The sequence below is a fragment of the Eschscholzia californica genome, unplaced genomic scaffold (genome assembly GCF_041429995.1).
Source record: "Eschscholzia californica isolate CP2 unplaced genomic scaffold, dmEscCali1.0.p SCAF_6, whole genome shotgun sequence".
In the NCBI taxonomy this organism is placed as follows: domain Eukaryota; kingdom Viridiplantae; phylum Streptophyta; class Magnoliopsida; order Ranunculales; family Papaveraceae; genus Eschscholzia; species Eschscholzia californica.
Window position 1 is genome coordinate 10,609,502 of NW_028238483.1, and position 19,538 is coordinate 10,629,039.

A 19,538-nucleotide genomic window follows, 5' to 3' on the forward strand; every position below is an offset into this window, starting at 1 on the left:
TGGACCTTTACGGAATCTGGCAACTTCTCTGCTAAATCCATGTACCAGCATCTCAGCCTCAATAATCAACCTCAAGCCCCTTCACTATCAACTAAAACTTTATTTGGTCTCTTCCTACGATTCCTCGTATCCAACTATTCATATGGAAAGTTTGCACAAAAGCTCTACCAGATCGCGACCGTATAGGTAAGTATATAGGAAACTCTTACAATTGCCCCAATTGCTCCGAAATAGAAACCTTTGGACATGCACTTTTACACTGTCCCTTAGCAAAATATATTTGGTTTTACATTAATATCATATCGACTAATATTGAATCTCTAGCAAATTAGATTTTCTCTTGGCAGGACCAAAACCAAACCAGTTGCACTCTGAATGACATCCACTTTGTTACTATTCTTTGGCATATATGAAAACTATATGCGATCATTGCTTCCAGCATTCAATTAACAATACTAGATCGGTGATAAATTTGATTATGGCATTCCCTAAAACCAACAAAGTTCTTACAAAACCTGTCCCTGCTAGTCAGGAAAAATGGCAACCTCCTATGACTCCATACTTAAAAATTAATGTTGATGCATCTTTTACTAATATTAACACAAATATAGGCACCAGTCTGATAGTACACAATGATCAATCAAATTTTTTGGAGGCAAAAGTAACTTCAACACGAGCTCGAAATATCGAGGAAAGTGAAGTTATCGCTATCCTGAATGGACTCTTATGGGTAGAGGAAAACAATCACAAATCAATCCTGTTGGAAAGCGACAATATCAACCTCATGAAGCACCTGAAGAACCCGAGACACAAAATACAATGGCAAGCGAAGATCCACATCCAGAAAATCAGAGAAATCAAAAAGAGATTGGATAACGTCATATTCAACCACATAAAGAGAACTCTGAATATCCAGGCTGACAAGCTAGCAAAATGGGCACGCAAAATAGATCGAAAACTTGGAAAAATGTTCCTTACTTATTAGTAAATATGTATTGTAATAATACTCTTGTTGCTTAATGATATTTCACAGTTAAAAAAAAGTGCTTTTAGAGGCTTTATTTATGCATCGTGGTGTAATATGCACTTCCTAAGAAGGCATGCCCACCACAGCTGTTGGGCACTCATCTTAAGCCCATGAGGTCGTGGGATCGAGTCCCGTTAGAAGCAGTTTGCCATCAAGATTTATCCCATGTAATTTAGGCAATATATAAAGTAAATAATATAATAAATTTGTCAGGCTTTAGGCCTCTTTCATCATGGTTTAAATTAGGCAGTTACCGTGCTCATTATATCTTCTTGATGTATCAATGCTTTGTAACGACTAACGTAGAACGTAGTCGATTTCTCACAAAAAACAAGACATGGCCAGATTATTCAAATAAGAGCTGATTTCAAATAAATTGATAGAAAACCACAATGGTATTTATTCTTTTCCTTCTATTCTTTAGATGTTATGGAAACATTTTCACAATAGGCGACATGGTTTTTAGAGATTATCAAAGACCTTCTCACAGGGAAGTCTACTTTGGGTTTGAGGCACGCTGAACAATTCAAAAAAAAAAATCTACTTTGATTGGTGATAACTTGTATATATCTCTGTAAATCGTAGAGCGGAACTCAAATTTTGTTATTAAGAGAAAAACTTACCACTAAGAATCAAAACACATCCTCGTTAGTGAATAAATGCATATGCCACTCCAAAGTGATGGATGGATCTGCTAATAGCACATGATACTTTTCACTCAACCAATTAGTTTGTAAACCAGTATACGAGTTATTTGTTGCTTACAAAATGTATTTAGCTCGGATCCATGCGTTCTAGCAATAGTTGAATGTCATAGTACGATGATGTTGATGTAGGAATAACTAACATCTCCTAATATGTACACTCTTTCCACTGGGAGAACCAGATCCGGATCTTAATACAAGAAAAGGAAATCCTCGGCTATATAGGTAGTTAAGTTGGTTGAATTCATCATTATATGAGGTTCCTTTGGAAGTTATATGAAATATTAGGACTTCAAATTTTCCAGGAGCCACTCCCATAAGAAATAAGTTTTCAGAGAGCTTCACTAATTTATATGGACATTCTTACTAGGTCTCAAGTACATCTAGAGAGTGAAGAGACGTCTTAACCAACCAATAAGAATTATAACAATTCATTGAAATTATTTTTGTTTTCCCACTTTGTGTAATTGTTTTCTTTTTTTCAAGAGAATGATAATGTTATAATTCCTCATGGTTTATTGGGTTGTTTCGCATACTACGTCTTTCCATTCCTTGAGAATATTCGGATAACATTTTTAAGAAATTAATTGCTAAGAAATTAACTTATTTACTTCAAAGTTCCATGTTACCACAAATAATAAGTTTTTCTATACACTAAAATCTTACACAAACTTACAGGAATTCTTTTGACTTCATTCTGGAAGGTACTCAATCAAACTAAAAAATCACTATGTTTCATAAAGGAATTTATGTCAATTCTGCCCGGTCTTTTAAACAATGAACTTCGACAGCTGGAGACACGTGGAGAGAGAAGATTGGATGATGTAAATTGTAAAATAAAGAGCCAGACAAATAAACAGCATAATTTTTAATACAAATCACCTACTGTACCCATACACAGGTAGTAAAAGTTGGGCAACCAAAGATATCCGCAGGAGATACTAAAATCGAAGTGATATGTTAATTTTTAGGTAAACTTTATCCACCTCTGGTAAAAACATCAATATGGAACTTCCAAATACACAAACTTATTCAGAAAAGAAACAAACAGAAATCATCGCTAAACAAATGGACGTCCCCGATCAACTGACACTAAGCTGGCTGACCTGCATTTTGTAAAAGATAAAAGGTTTATCATGTGATGTCCTGCAATTACCACAACAACTAGGGTAAAGTAAATGCTAATCCAATTCAAGAAATTCTTTGCATATGTACCATTAAGGTGTATAAAAACACATAAAACATAGCATTTAAGAGATTTACTTGTCAGCTTGCATAAGATAAGAGCTTCATTACAAATTAACGCAAACATGCACAGATAGAAATAGTTAACTAGTATGATAGTATCTAATATCAAGTTTCAAGTATTTATAGCATCTATCTCATGAAAAAAAATATTTATATCATCCTTTAAGACTAAAATGTTTCCTTTAAGCTAAAGAAAATCTACATGTTCTAAAAAGGGTGAACTCTACGCGAAGTCAACTTTCGTCAAGATTAGACATCCACACAAAATCTCCACATGAATGTGCAGACCTGAAGAAACCTCCATCTCTACCACCTAAAGTCAAGGCCAAGAAAGAATAACTAATGAAGATTTCAACAGACCAACCACATAAATTACATACGTCAAAGGTGTTTGGTGCAGGAGGATCATTTCCTAGTATAAGGAGCGCAAGACTTCAAGTAGAAATAACTTGATCTCCCTATACGAAGTTGGTATAAGCAATCTAGGGATCAGTAAATAAAATGTAGAAGACATTAGGACTACAAAAAAATCTTTGAAGTTGATTTTCATCGTATTCTTTGAATACCTTAAAACACAAACACCACCACCATCGCCACCCTCCTTTACTACTACCACAAGAATTATCACAATCACCGCAAAATAAATAAATATCTTATTTATTACCAATGTCGGGTCATTCGAATGATTAATGATACCTCAAGACGTTAATGAAAGATCATTAATGAAGATAGAGGAACAGACCCCAAAACCAAGAAAACATATTCCTGCAGTTCAATCACCATTTGATGAAGCAATATAGGGGCTGTAAATGATTAGCAATATCAATTAATGAAGCTTCATCAATGTCTTAAGGCACCATAATGTTTTAAATGAGACGAGAACTGTAATAAATAAGTTATTTATTTTATGGTGGTTGTGGTCGTGGAAGGTGTTTGATGTTTTAAGGTTTTTTAAAAGAAAATAACAAGTTCTATTTAAAAAGAGGTGAGTTCTTTTTCTACTTTCGCTATCTTCAACTATTTATACATTGACTCCAACATTGCTCTCTTTATACCACTTGGTAACGGGAAATAAAGTAGGAAAAGTAATATTTACCTGCAGTTCCTTAAAAAGGAAGTGATCTCTATACCCTAAGCTGTTAAACTCGGACTCGGGATAAACCAAGGGTTAAGCCCAAGACATTGCCAAGTCCGGGTTATATGCAAAATTAGTAGTACTTCCTTCTTTTTCTTCTCAAAATTGTACTTTATATTCTTATTTATAACTTTAAAACTTTTTAAAATGAATTTTTATATTTCTAAATACCTTTTGGTACTATTAGTAGAGGTTTCTAAGAATTTAATAGGTATTTAAAAATGTACAACATTTTAGATGATTGTTCACATTTTAAAAAAAGACAAACAGAAAACATATAACTCAGCCTAATGTAGCCGAGTGCTGGCGACTCAAGATGACTCGGGAGTCGACGTAGACTCTGTCGAGTTACTCAGCTGAACCATAGGTTGGGGCACTCAGCCAACAATGTTTTAAAATACATTTTTACACCTCACGGCGTTGTACTTTTACATGGCGAGGCAGTGCCGCATACGCCTTAATGCTTATAAAACCTTAAACTGTCTTTTTGCAAGGAAAAGAATGTCAATTATTTAAGAATATAACATAGGTTTTCTACTTCACTCCATAATATAAAGTTGCAAGTGTTTTATTAACAAAGCAAACTAATATTTTTGTGTTGCCTGACAACTGAAAAAATAACATACACCTCGAGGCATCAAGTTTAACATCCAAGTCTACACCAAACACCTAAGTTGTTAAACTCAGTTCACCTGGCCTAGTAACTCAGGACTCGGTCGAGCCTGTCTGAGTCCTCGAGTCCAGGGTTCAGCTGGGTAACTCGACTGACTTGGCTGAGTCTAAGACTCAGGCCCAGTCCCGAGTCAACTTTGCTCGTCATAACTCGACTGATTAACATATTTCTACATTAATTTATTTAATTGTTGTTTTTGTCTATTGAATATGAAGACTTGTCTTATATCGTTGTAAATTAGTAAATACTTATTAAACTTTTAGAAACCTCTAGTTATAATTTCTAAAGATACCAAAAGGTATCTAGATGACTAGAAATAAAATAAAAATAAAAAAATTGAAAGTTTAATAAATAAATTTCAAAGTTATAAGTAAAAATTCCAAATACGGTTTTGAGAAGAACTAAGTACAAACTTTTTCTTTCTCAAAACACAACATAAAAATGGACTTTTGCTTTCTTGAAATATGAACAATAATCTAAAATATTTGAAATTATTAAATACTCAATACAACTTTTAGAAACTGGTAGTATAAGCTTGTGTAAATTTCCTTTTTATTCTACATATATTCTTTTGTTAGAAAAAACATCAGATGACAAAAATGAAATAACTCTAAAGTCTGAACGTCCCTAAAAGAAATTCTCTTCAGATGTAACTAATCAATTACTAGTGTTCAAAACATACCATACCAAGGATCACAAAATTTATTTCGCACCAGCAAATTCTATCACATAGTAAAAAAGAATCAGTATATATTTCTCTAACAATGTTAATACCCACTCTTTCAACTTAGTTAGAACTCATTCAGTCATTATCATTACTGCCCAATTTCAACTAATTCTTCTTTGAAGATTTTAACTACTTTTTCTTCATCATGCTTCACGTTTTCAACTATTTTGAATGTCCAGCAACAATCATAATCCTGAAAGACTGAACTGAATTAAATTCAGTGTCCCTGTATTTTAACTAACATTATTCTCCTAAGACCTATGGTCCTACACGGCCCTCATCTTGACCTTACTTAGAGTCCTCAATCTAAGCGACAATTTTTCAGCTCAGCCAACTGAAGTTCAATAATTCAATTCACTCATCAGTCTTCATGTTGGTAATTTATCCTTGGTAGATACATTTCTCCTCATTAGATGCACGTTATGGACACAAAACATGGTCATTCTGCTAACGTCAAATAAACATTAATAGGAGACAAAGACAAATCAGAGTTCTCAAGCATTTTGAGTACTAAGTGTCACAAAGAAAATGAATACATGTATTACCAGTCGGAGAAACTCATTGCACCACGGAAAAGACTACACAAAAGTAAGAACTTTTAGGGGTAACTAGCAAATTACCAGTATACAACATGAACACAGAACTCGGTCATTTCGGATAGCCTGATTACAAAAGTAAACTTCCAACGAGACAACCATCAGTCAGACTCATCATTCATTTCAGTTGTGGACCTCATATAAGTTATCATGTTTCTTCACAACAGCATAAACAAAATAAAAAGATGCACCTTCCCTCATCAGATCTATCGTTCAATTCAGATTTTTAAGGTATTGGTTATTTCATTTAGATATTTGCCATAAATATATAAAACTCACTCTAATCATAAACAAATCCATTGACAATATTATCGAACAGATTACTGTTATGGCAAAGACGATTTAAATGATTAACAATTGGAAGACAAATTGCTTCAAAGTTCAAAACGATGACAAGATGAAATGAAAAACATAATAGTACCTGAAACGGTACACGATCAATTAGGTCCATTAATGGCCGCCATGTTCTTTAGCGTGCTGCTGGTGAGCGAGATGGCGACGCTCCTCAGGAAGAGCAACAAGGTAAGAGAAGATCATTCCACCAAAGCAAACATGGTAGAGAGGATCAATTGAACTGGTCATGATGTACTTAGCATGGTAATTATCCATGCCTCTGCTGATCGTCTTCTTTACGTAATCAACAGTGAACATTGGCTTCAAGTGCGAAGGAAGATCCTTCACTTTGAGTCCTTTGATCTCGTTGAAGAAAGTTCTCATCGCCATTAGGATTTCGTACGGAGAGAAAGGGAGATCTGGAGATGTTTACAAACCTCTAACCCTAGTTTTTTAATGTCGCGAAGGAAATAGGTCCAACTTCGATCATAAATCACTAGTAAATTGCGTCAAATGACCTTTTAGTGAGATGATTTTTTTTTTGCCGCCGCTTAGGGGAATAAAGAAATTATCTGGGGAATAAATTCTCGAGGGAATCCAGATTTTTTTTAAAGTTCTCCGGAGAATAAATGGGGAAAACAGAATACATTTTTTTGAAAGTTCTCCTCCATCTCATCACCTCTCTCTGCCACCTAACCTTCTCGCCACCTCATCGTCTTCTCCGGCGAAGGTCGTCGACCGGCTAATATTCCGGCCGGCGACCTTCAAACGTAAAAAAAAAAATTATCTTTTTCCTCACTCCTCTTTCTCTCTCTAAATTTTTTTTCAAAATCCCTCTTCTCTCTCTCTCTAGATCTAGTGAACCAGATCTGGTTCACCAGATCTAGATGGTCTGTGAACAGACCTTCAATCAGACCTTTGAAGGTCTGTTCACAGACCATCTAGATCTGGTGAACCAGATCTAGTTCACCAGATCTAGAGAGAGGAGGGATTTTGAAAAAAAAAATGTTAGAGAGAGAAAGAAGAGAGGAAAAAAGAAATTTTTTTTATGTTTGAAGGTCGCCGGGCGGCGACCTTCGCCGGAGAAGATGATGAGGTGGCGAGAAGATGAGGTGGTAGAGAGAGGTGGTGAGATGGAGTAACCTTCTAAAATTTGTTTTGTTTTGAACTCCCAAAATTAGAAGCCCCTTAGCAATAAAAAGAAACATAAAAGTCAATCTTATTTGACTAATTTTAAGAAAAGTCTTTATTCTCCGGAGAATTTTCTTTATTCCCCAAAGTCGCGGCCTTTTTTTTTTACGAGAGACTGAGATGAGTTTGGCCAAATGACCTTAATCTTTAAATCGCTACATATGTCAAAATGGTCCACGAGCCTATGGTGCAGTGATTGGACACCCCTCTTAAGCTCGTGAGGTCGTGGTATCGAGTCTCGATGGAAGCACTTTGCCATCAAAATTTACCCTATACAATTTAGGCTATAAATAATGTAATAATTTGTCGGGTTTTAGGCCTCTTTGTTGTTGGGCTTTAGGCCTCTTTCATTCTTGATTTAAATTAGGCGGTTATCGTGCTTATTACATCTTCATAATATATCAATGCCTTCTAACAACTAACGTAGATCGTAGTCGAATTTTTAGTTTTTCTATCTAATGAGAAAATTGACTTAATTTTTCTATGAATTTTTTAGTCTAAGGTCCAAAAATAAGGGGAGTAATTAGTCATATATCCACTCCTAAATCAATAAACACTGTAAGACCAAAATAAAACATGAGATGGGAAATAAATTCAAAACTGTACTTTTAGGTGGGCTCCGTGCTTCAAGCCATTTATTTTCTGCCATTATTGCTTGTATGGGCCAAAATACGTCACCAGGACCGCCACCAGAAATCCATGATTAATGGGCTTACACGGTGAGCAAGTCCATGAGTTAATGCCTAATGGGCCCGAACCATTTATCTTCGGGCACCCCGAAGCAACGTCAAGATACGCCAAGCACTTTCAGTCCTGGATAAGGAAGCCAGTCATCACCTCTTCATCGGACCTCCCACAGTGTATCCCGTGAGGAAACATTACAGTCATTCAAGATGACAATACCTCGGATATACCCGTTAAGGGGTTACGATGTCTGTATTTATGGTGACTGCCCACGCGTTACCACAATTAAAGAAACAAATCATCATTAGGTAATGATCAACCCAACACACTGTAAAATGACTGAACCAAGGACGATACAGGAAGAGGAATTATCGAGAAGATCATCAGATAATCGGCAAACACATCGGGTACTGGTTTAGCATTTGTTGGGTTATTGTGACTTCTAGTGTTTTAAGAGGAATCTCAAACATCTAATGTCTAACACTAGTATTCTCAGAATCACATGCATAAGCTAATAATTAACTAAGAGTTTATGATTACCTTAATCGCTAAATTTTTCCTCGAACCTTTCCAATCGAATGTGAAGACTAAGAGCTCCAAGTGTTGCTCATCTACTCAAGACACTCGAATGATCAATTTGATCTCCCACCTTGTAGATAACTAGAACTCCAATGGTGGTTTGATATGAAGAACTCCTTCTTCTTAATTGACTAGTTAGATAGCTTGGAAATTATCTCTCTCTGCTTAATGTTGTAGAGGTTGAATGCTTCTTTAGAAATTTCACACTTATTCAAGTCCCTAAGAGACATTATATAGACTCCTAGTTAGAGTCCAACCCTAATAAGGTTTCCTAAAAGTCCCTTTTGAATAAGATTAAGGAAATACTCAAAAATAGAAACTAGTTTCTATTTCTTGGTTTCCTTATCATTGGTCGGCCATATCAAGCCCATCTTGAGTAGATATGGCCAGCCCCTATATGGCCACACGGCCAAGCTTGGCCGTGCCCTTTTAGGCCCCAAATCACCTCCTATGGTGCACGACCCAAATACCCTTCTTTTGGGTCTTTTGTGTTATCTTTGCCTATACTTCTTTTAGACCTATGAGACATTTTTTTTGGGACTCTCCCATGATTATATGTCTCATCCCACTAGTCATATCATCCAATCATATAGACATTCTTATGTGTAACCCGATGTAGGATATGGTCGAAGTTAGCGTCGAATTACTTCGTAATTCGACGACCGTAGTTGGTTTCTAGCTAAACACTACGACCCCTAAATCGTCCGAACTTGATGATCTTCTTCATCAATTGTCCTATCCGACAAATTTCTCGCTTTACATCTTTGGTCGAAGGACATCTCCTTCAGCATTATCATCCACCTTCCGACTAAAACACCCGGGCATCGAATCATCGACAAAAACATCTATTCCGCTTTATCATATAGTCTAGCTTCATTTCTCTCGTCCAAGTACATGACATTGTCAAGTGTTGCCCCTAGAAGGTACTGGACCTTATCAAGTACATTCATCAAGGTATATCAGGTACATTCACCAAGGTACAGGATCTTACCAAGTATAAGATCTTATCAAATACAGGACCTTATCAAGCACGAGACCTTGAGGAAGCAGGCTAATTTCTCTCACCTGACAACCACATGATCAAGGGTTCATCTACTTTATCTACAAAGGTTTGCTTATTTTATCTCTCCTAGAGGTCATATCCTTCCCACATCACCCACGTGATTATTTACAAGGTCAGACCCCTAAGGGTTCCTACTTTATTTACAATACATACCCCTCAACGAGGCTAACCTCACCAGGGTTGCCTTAGCTGAGGACATACCTCATAGGTTGTCATAATCTCTATATGGGCCAAAATACGTCACTAGGAGTGCCCCAAGAAATTCACAATTAATGGGCTTACTCGGTGACCATGCTCATGAACTATTGGCTAATGGGCCCGACCTATTTACCTTCGGGTACTCCTAAGCAACGCCAAAGTAAAGAAGCACTACCAGCCCTGGAGGAAGAGGTCTGCCCTCGCCTCCTTACCAGGCTGAAATATGTAAGCACTTCCAGCCCTTAAAGAAGAGGTCTGCCCTCGCGTTCTTGGCAAACCTAAGTACGGAAGCACATCCAACCCTGGATAAAGAGGTCCGCCCTCAAAATTCTCAAAAGACCTCCTGCCGTATGTCCGTTGGAGAGACGTTATAGTCATTCAATATGACAATATACCGGATATATCCGTTAAGGGGTTTCGAAATGCACGTTAATGGTGACAGCCCATGCGTTACCACCATTAGAGATGACAACTCATCACTGGGTAACAGTCGACCCAAGACACTATAAAAGGACGGAACCAAGAACGATGTAATCCATCTGGTCATCGCCAAACATACCTCATATTCCACTGACATCGCTCTCAAACACTCCAAAATCATTTGATTCTGAGTGAATACATCGACTACTAGTCATCTAACTTCACACTAAAACACTCGATCATCATCGATCATCGAATACTTATCACCACTTTCTCTCTCATACAAAGGAATCAACCAAGAACGATGTAATCCATCTGGTCATCGCCAAACATACCTCATATTGCACTGACATCGCTCTCAAACACTCCAAAATCATCTGATTTTGAGTGAATACATCGACTACTAGTCATCTAACTTCACACTAAAACACTCGATCATCATCGATCATCGAATACTTATCACCACTTTCTCTCTCATACAAAGGAATCAACCAGGTGTCTACGACACTTCCACCACTATCATCGTCCTATTCCTTCTCTGTGATCGACTAATCAAATATCCAATCAACCAGACTGATCTAAAGGAGGTCGACACATATTTCGCTCTTCTATCGACCACTCATCAAAGGAGGTCGACCTACATTCAAAGGAGGACGACCTATTTTTATCTCTCCTACGACTACTCATCAAAGGAGGTCGACCTACATTCAAAGGAGAACGACCTATCTTTATCTCTCCTATGACTACTCATCAAAGGATGTCGACCTACATTCAACGGAGGACGACCTATCTTTATCTATCTTGACGACCACTCAAAAAGGGAGGACGACCCGTCTTTCTCCCTCCTAACAAAGTAAGCAAACTACTTTATCTCAACAGGGTTGTCTCATCAACGAGGAGTACTATGACACACCCTTTCTCCAACAAGTCAGTCAATCCGTAGAGAGCGAGCTCCGACCACTCTACGAGCCTAGGCTAAACTCCGACCATTACCCAACCAAGGGTAATATTTCCAAGGATATCACTTACGCCTCGATTACTTCTCTTGCAAACCTACTGACTTGACCGTCGGAGCCCTCTTAGGCTGACACCATCCCGGTGTCCCAAGGGACTTACGGTCACGTGTGTTCTTGTCTCTTTTGTCATAGGTTAAGCCCAAAGACGTCGTCGGTGCCCGCAAAAATATTAACAGGTAGAGGTTCGACGTCCGAACAACGACCCGCTCCAACTGACTTCTTGACCCGCGATTTCCTACCCTCATAGTTTGACGCTAGAAGGAGGGGCTCAACAACTAATTACTGAGTTTGTCCCGATGGCACAAGAGATGACTAACACTCCACTCGACGTAACATCTCAACTTGCAATGCTAACAACTCAAATGCATGAGAACACGCAACGATACAAAACCTTAGAAGAGGTGAACATTCTGGTCAGAGGCGAAAATCAATTATTGTAGGAAAAAATCACGGAGTTGTCCTTTCCAACATGCCAGTGCTTTGTAGCATGTCAAGAGCATATTTCTTCCTTCACCTGTAGCCGTACCACTTCGAATACCAGTTGCTCCTAGGCAGACAGAGTTGATTCCCGAAGAACGGGACGAAAGGACCACCGAAGCAGGGGCATGGCGAACCAACCAATCCTCCACTCAACAGCTCCGGAGAAGTCAGCCAGGACGGAAGTGGGCGGTACCTCAAGCCGACCAGTCACTCAACCAGACCTGGATGACAACCAACATCCAACAACGCAGATCACGGCTGCACCTCACTCCTCCGCTCTTCCTCACTTACTTACTATTCCTATGTTGCATGCTAATCGGACTTACATCCCTACACACTCGTACTCCCTAGAGATAATTCTCTAGAGCAGAGCGTGGCTAAAAGGCTAGCAGACCTAGATGCGTTACTTACACGCATACCTGGGGTTCCTACTCCATTTAAAAAGAGTCTCCTAAAGTTATGTCGATTCACCATTCGTAGATGCCATAACTCTCGTTAAAATGCCCAGAAAGTTTTCCTTCCCAAATATGAAGATGTACGATGGTACATCTGACACAACTGACCACATTGCATCTTACAAGCAACGTATGTTTACAGCTGCTATACCAAGAGACTTAAGAGAGGCCTGCATGCGTAAGAGCTTCGGCTCAAGCCTCGTTGGCCCAGCCCTGTAGTGGTACACTAATCTTCCTAACAACTGTATTTCATCTTTCACACAGCTAACTGATACCTTTGTTGAGAAGTTCGCCAGTAGCAAGAAGATAGAAAAGTTGTCTGGCAACTTATACAGAATACAACAGAGGAGAGGCGAACCTCTTAGAGAGTACGTGGGAAGATTCAACGGGAAAAAGTGTCTACCCCATACTGCAACACCGAGACTGCTATGGATGCCTTCAGGAAGGGGCTCTTACATGGTGGAGAGTTGTACAAAGAGCTGACCAAGTTCAACTGTACGACCCTTGATGACGTACTATCCAGAGCTTGGTTGGAGATAAGTTGGGAAGAAGACAAAACCCACCGAAGCAAAGGATATTCCTACGACGGTCAGCCTAGCGATCGACGATCCAAGAGACCTGATCGGAGGCCAGAACATCGAGGCAACATGGACCCATACCCACCAAAACAGCCGAATCTGAAGGAGAACATGAGACATCTAGATCTTCCATCCAGACGATCTGAGGAGAAGGTCCATGCTCTTCCCAGGGCTAGAGTCCTAGAGTACAACCTCAATGTTGAACCCAACGAGGTAGTGTCCGTGATGAAAGGTATGGGCAATACCGTGAGGTGGTCAGGTAAGACCAAAGCTCCAAGCGACAAAAAGGACAACTCCAAGTGGTGTGAATTTCATTCAGATCACCGACATACCACTAGAGATTGTATAGCCCTGAGGTTGGAGGTGGCAGAGTTGTTGAAAAGAGGGCACCTCACAGACTTGTTAACAGACAAAGGAAAAAAGACGCTAACACTTAGGGACGAACAAATGAAGGAGCCAAAGCTGCCAATCCCAACAAGGACATGCTCGATGATCACTAGAGGTTCGGAAGTAAGCGGAGTCAGCCATTCAGTCGCCAAGAGGAGCCCAAGGATAACTCATAACCCCGCAACACACTCAACCGATGGTCCATCACCAGCTTGTACTGATCAGATCATCAGCTTCGTAGACAATGAAGTCACAAGGCTCGTCAACCCTCACCATGACGCTCTCGTCCTATCTCTTACAATTGCTAACGTTCTGGTAAAGAGAATTTTAATTGATAATGGATCATCCGCTAATGTACTGTTTCTACATGCTTTATAGGGTATGGACTTAGACGAGACAAGCATATGTCATCGGTCGACCGTACTCATTGGCTTTAGTGGTGAACAGAAGCAGACCTTGGGGGAAGTATCTCTACCTGTCTATGCTGGAGGACTCAACTTGCCGACCACATTCGTGGTGCTGGACTCTCTGTCGGCGTACAACATGATCCTAGGCAGACCATGGATCCACGCAATGAGAGTAGTACCTTCAACATTCCATCAAGTAGTACGGTCACCTTGGGGAGTCTGGGAGATTAAAGGAGACCAAGGGGCTTCCCGTAATTGTTATAAAAAATACAATGAAATCTCCCAAGACCCCTTTATAGCAATTACAGACTAAGCAGCCACATGTGTTGACCCTGACTAACCTAACATAGAGGAGCTGGATGAAGTACAAATCCATCCAGACTACCCTGACCATAAAGTACATGTAGTGTCTAATTTGAGTCTTGTTCTTCGAAAAGAGCTGATAGACTTCCTCACAACACGACTATTTTGCTTGGTCACACGCTGACATGACAGGCATAGACCCGTCAATTACAACACATAGGCTACAAGTCGACCCAGACCACTCGCCTGTTCGGCAAAAGAGGCGAAGGTTTGCACCTGAACGTGATAAGGTAATAAACGAAGAAGTAGAAAAGTTGCTAGACATAGGGTCTGTTAGGGAAGTCCATTACCCTGACTGGTTAGCCAACGTCGTAGTCGTAAAAAAGAAAAATGGGAAATGGAGGGTGTGCATTGACTTCACTGATCTGAACAAGGCATGCCCGAAAGACTCCTTTCCCCTGCCCCACATAGATATGTTAGTAGATGCGACTGCTGGCCATGAATTCCTTGGCTTCATGGATGCCTTTTCGGGGCACAATCAAATTCTAATACACCTCGAAGACCAAGAAAAAACTTCTTTTATAACAGAGATTGCTGATGCACCCGAAAAGGTTGCACACCCAAGCGAAGGTATCAAGTTTTTGGCGCCGCTGCCGGTGACAGTGTGCATCCGGTCGGGACAGCACATATGTGGCCGGATTTCATAGTTGTGGCCGGAGTTTCTTCAATCCTTGGCTGGATTCTTTTTAAGGTTTCCGACCACTTTCTTCGCCGGAAACCTTAGGGCTTTTACTCCCCATGTCCTTGGCTAGCTACCATGTGGTTTGATTTGATTTTGGTTAAAGATTGCAAGAGAGAGAAAGCTAGGGTTTAGCTTTAATGGAGGTTGAGTTCTAAATGGAGAAGATGATGATGGTCGCTATGGGGAACCTTGAATTTTGCTAAGGGGAGATCGGCTGCACCTTAAAGAATCATATTTTCCAACGATCTTAGCCTCGAACCACATCGAAAAAGGGGGATTCTCTCATCATTTTCTTTTCATTTCTTATTCAATCACCATGTTTAGGTAACTTTAGTGTGTTGATTATATGAGATGAAATGTGATGAATTTGTGAATATGTTTGATATGATTTGACGTTTTGATTATAATTGATTTTCATTTATTTCAATTATCGTTTTGATCGTATTTTCATGTGTCTTGTCAAGCACTTCGCATAGTTAATAGATGAAACGAAGTATTCGATATCGATCGTAGTCTAAGTCATAATTTCATGTGTCTTGTCATGCACTTCACATAGTTAGGCGACTAGACAATACTTTCGATGACTCGGGATAAAACCGATTATGACGTTTGTTTGACTAAGTATGATCTCCGGATATACTTAGTGCTTATAGACATCACCTTAGGAGTCGAATATTGATTGTACCTCGACATGTTAAATCGGACCATAAATAGTTGTAGATTTATCATTATGGATTCCCGGACTTCGACACATTAGCTCTCGTTTTCAGATATTTTGGAAGCATGATTTGAATGTGCTGAATGACTTAAGATTTGTTTACATGTGAGTTTAATTGACTTCGTCTAGTTTTATAAATCAGAAGCCTTGACCTTAATCGTCTATTGATACAAAGTTTGATAATGCGTACTTAGTTTGATAATCGATACTTACTAACCTTTGATCGATTATACTTAGTTTGACGTATTATACTTATTAGTGTCATACTTGTTCATTTGCAATTCATTAGATAGTGTGTATAAGTTTGATAGTCGATGCTTAGTGACGTTTGGTCGATTATGCTTAGTTAGACACATGATGCTTAGGATTGTCAATGTGGGTGAAGTTAATTACATTTTCATGCGAGTAGATACTTAGTGTTTGTTACTTTCAATCTTGTGGATCGAAGTATCCCTCTCGATCTATGTTTGCCCGAATCGAGTCTTACCGTCTCCCGACTCTTGTTCCTCCGAACTCTTCTCTCGAATCTCTCTCGCCCGTTACATATATTGTTTAGTTAGTTTTATTTGTTTTCTTTTATCACTCATTCAATATCATAACCCCCCTTTATCCTTGTTTCTCTCCTTTTTAGTCTAAGTTAGCTTTTAATATCTAGACCGAGGAATAAGACCCTTCGATATCCAAACTACCTTCCTATCCTTCGATCGATCCTAGCTTTGCCGGATTACTACTATTTATGGTCCGATTTAACGTGTCGAGGTACAATCAATATTCGACTCCTAAGGTGATGTCTATAAGCACTACGTATATCCGGAGATCATACTTAGTCAAACAAACGTCATAATCGGTTTTATCCCGAGTCATCGAAAGTATTGTCTAGTCGCCCAACTATGTGAAGTGCATGACAAGACACATGAAATTATGACTTAGACTACGATCGATATCGAATACTTCGTTTCATCAATTAACTATGTGAAGTGCTTGACAAGACACATGAAAATACGATCAAAACGATAATCGAAATAAATGAACATAAATTATAATCAAAACGTCAAATCATATTAAACATAATCACGAATTCATCACATTTCATCTCATATAATCGACACACTAAAGTTAGCTAAACATGGTGATTGAATAAGAAATGGAAAGAAAATGATGAGAGAATCCCCCTTTTTCGATTTGGTTCGAGGCTAAGATCGTCGGAAAAATATGAGTCTTTAAGGTGCAGCCGATCTCCCCTTAGCAAAATTCTGGGTTCCCCATAGCGACCATCATCATCTTCTCCATTTAGAACTCAACCTCCATTAAAGCTAAACCCTAACTTTTTCTCTCTGATTTTGACTCTTCAGACGTTAGTCAACTTCTGGACATTTTGTGCATCATCAGATTCCACTATCCTACTACCTTAAGCCGGGTTGACCCAATGGACTTCAGGTCTGATCTTGACTCTTCAGACGTTAGTCAACTTCTGGACATTTTGTGCATCATTAGATTCCACTGAGTGTTCCTGCTTCCAGCTCCGGCTCACAGCTTCTCTGCTCCTGCTCTGGCTCACTGCTTCTTTGCTCCTCGCTCCAACTCCTATTCCAACTCATTTCTTGCTCTTCAAGCTCCTGTTCGTCGATTCCCAAAGGGAGGAAACCTGCAATGGGTTCGAAAACCGCCCCGACGCTCAAGCCAGTCAGGATGCTCTTTGCAGTAAAAGAATGAGTATTGATCGATCCTTTTGGGGGTGAGTTGTGGGAACTCATAGTTAATGGTGACCTTCTAGGGTTTTTTTTATCGTGTCCTATGAAGGACGATGTGGGGGTTCTTTTACAGGCTTAAGAGGCAGCGATGATTGCCGTGGAGGGAAGTTTTCTCTTTGTGTTTATCTCGTATCCAGGATAGATGAAAGTTCATAAGTTCAAGGGATCTTCCATAGATATCCTGCAGATGTGATAGATCTTCTGGGAGAAGTTTACTCCCTTAGACGCGTGAAGTCCATACTTGCTTAAACACTTTGAGATCTGTAACCGACTGAGATCTCTGTAGATATTTCAGGATTTAGGTTGCTTGTGCGCTTTTGCCTCCCCAGTTCTGGGCGTAAGACATCAACCGAACCTACGTGGACCCGCCTAATTCCTTTAGAAACCCCAGGGTTGATCCGTACATGCCGAGGGCGTTACAGGGCTGGTTTCCTCTAGCCAACCTCCCAATTAGGGGAATATGTAATGGATCGTCAAGGATTCAGCTGTCCTGCTACCTTAAGCCGGGTTGACCCAATGGACTTCAGTTCTGATCTTGACTCTTCAGACGTTACTCAATGTCTGGACATTTTATGTGTCATCATGAGTCCCGCCACTCCTTAGTCGAAAGTGTTGATGTCAAAAAATGGTTTTCCGTCTTATCAGCATGAAAAATGGAGTTGATGCATGACAACCTCTGTTATGTATGAATCCTCCGTTAAGTTGAGGGTTGATTAATCTCGTATTTCTGCTTCCAGCTCTTCTCTTTATTCCAGCTCTTGACTCCTGCTCCTTGCTTCAGTTTTTAACTCTAGCTCCTTGCTCCTTGTTCCTGTTTGTCTGTTCCCAAGGGGGGGGACCTGCAAAGGATTCGAAAATCGCTCCGACGCTCAAGCCAGTCGGGGTGATCTTTGTAGTAAAAGAATGAATATTGATTGATCCTTTTGGGGGGTGAGTTATGAGAACTCTGAGTTTCTTGTGGTCATTTTTAGGGTAAAGAGATCGTGTCCTGTGAATGATGATGTGGGGGGCCTTTTATAGGCGATGTTAGGCCGACTGTGATTAAAGGCGGTTGCCGTCAATCTGAAGGGAAAGTTTCCTCCCTTGAGTATCTAGGGTTTCTCTTACAGTCTATCCCGGATCTTTGATAAGTGAAAGTTCCTAAGTTCCAGGATCTTCCGTAGATATCTTGCTGGTGTGATAAAATCTAGAAGTAAGTTTCCTCCTTTTAGATATGTGAAGTTTAACTGGTTTAAACACTACGAGATGTGTGACCGACTGAGATCTTTCGAGAAGTTTCGGGATTAAGTCGGTAGGTCGCTTGGCGCTGCTGCCTCCTTAGTTCTGGGCGTAAGACACTGGCCGAACCTGTGTGGACCCCCCTACACTCCTTTGAAGACCCCAGGGCTAATCTGTCCATGCCAAGAGCGTCTTGCAGGGCTGGTTGCTTCTGGCCGACTTCCCAGTTAGGGGAATATTTGATGGACCATCAGGAGCTCAGCGGTCCTGCTGCCTTAAGCCGGTTTGACCCGGTAGACTTCGGGTCTGATCTTCACTCTTCAGACGTTAGTCAACGTCTGAACAATTTATGCATCATCATGAGTCCCGCCACTCCTTAGTCGAAAGTAATGAGACTAAGGAGTAGAAGTAACTCGTGTGTTTTAAACATTGAAGACTCCAAAGTCAAGGATTTTACCTAGACCAGAGCTGTTTCGCGAAGCTCGGTCTTTCTTTTGGTTTTCCAGAGCTGCATGTTCCTGAGCTAGTTTGTACCGAGCTGGTAGAGACTGCTGATGTTAAAACCTCTTTTTCTAGGGTTGTATTTTGCCAGAACTGATTTAAGTTTTAATTGACTTGGACTGATGGACGCGTGGTTAGTTTTCCCGAGACACGTTTCAACTTCTGCTCAAGCAATTAATTTTCTTTTCATGCGTGATTCTGTGACATCACATAATTGATCTTCTAATCACACAATTTCGGCATTGATCTTTTGGGTGACTGCGCACGGCAGTTTCGGTATCATGCGTGAACATGTGGCATTTCGCGATTGAAGAAGTTAGTGTGCCTCTTATTGTTTTGTTAATTACTCCTTTGGTTCTGCCGTTACTTGAGCCGTTAGTAGTTTAGGGAGGTAAAGGGGCCTT

General features: G+C 39.8%; 2 protein-coding genes across 3 annotated transcripts; one reads left to right on the forward strand and one right to left on the reverse strand.

Moving 5' to 3' along the window:
- Nucleotides 1-2,743: 2,743 nt before the first annotated feature.
- Nucleotides 2,744-6,931, reverse strand: LOC147531677 (uncharacterized). Of its 2 annotated transcripts, none has more exons than XM_086647731.1 (2): nt 6,532-6,931; nt 2,744-2,877 (listed from the first exon to the last, which is right to left on the reverse strand). In XM_086647731.1, the coding sequence occupies exon 1, from the start codon at nt 6,831-6,833 to the stop codon at nt 6,561-6,563; it is 273 nt and encodes a 90-aa protein (XP_086503857.1). In that variant the 5' UTR covers nt 6,834-6,931; the 3' UTR covers nt 2,744-2,877; nt 6,532-6,560. The 2 variants fall into 2 exon arrangements, with proteins under 2 accessions (XP_086503857.1, XP_086503856.1); XM_086647730.1 differs by having other exon boundaries at nt 2,744-2,837; nt 6,532-6,928.
- Nucleotides 6,932-12,957: 6,026 nt separating this feature from the next.
- LOC147531678 (uncharacterized) lies at nt 12,958-13,872 on the forward strand. Its single transcript, XM_086649796.1, has one exon. The coding sequence runs from the start codon at nt 12,958-12,960 to the stop codon at nt 13,870-13,872; it is 915 nt and encodes a 304-aa protein (XP_086505922.1).
- The last annotated feature ends 5,666 nt before the right edge of the window (nt 13,873-19,538 follow it).

Bases quoted from the DNA above. Each gene is read 5' to 3' on its own strand.
- LOC147531677 (XM_086647731.1), bottom strand. From the start codon at position 6,833: ATGGCGATGAGAACTTTCTTCAACGAGATCAAAGGACTCAAAGTGAAG.
- LOC147531678 (XM_086649796.1), top strand. From the start codon at position 12,958: ATGGATGCCTTCAGGAAGGGGCTCTTACATGGTGGAGAGTTGTACAAA.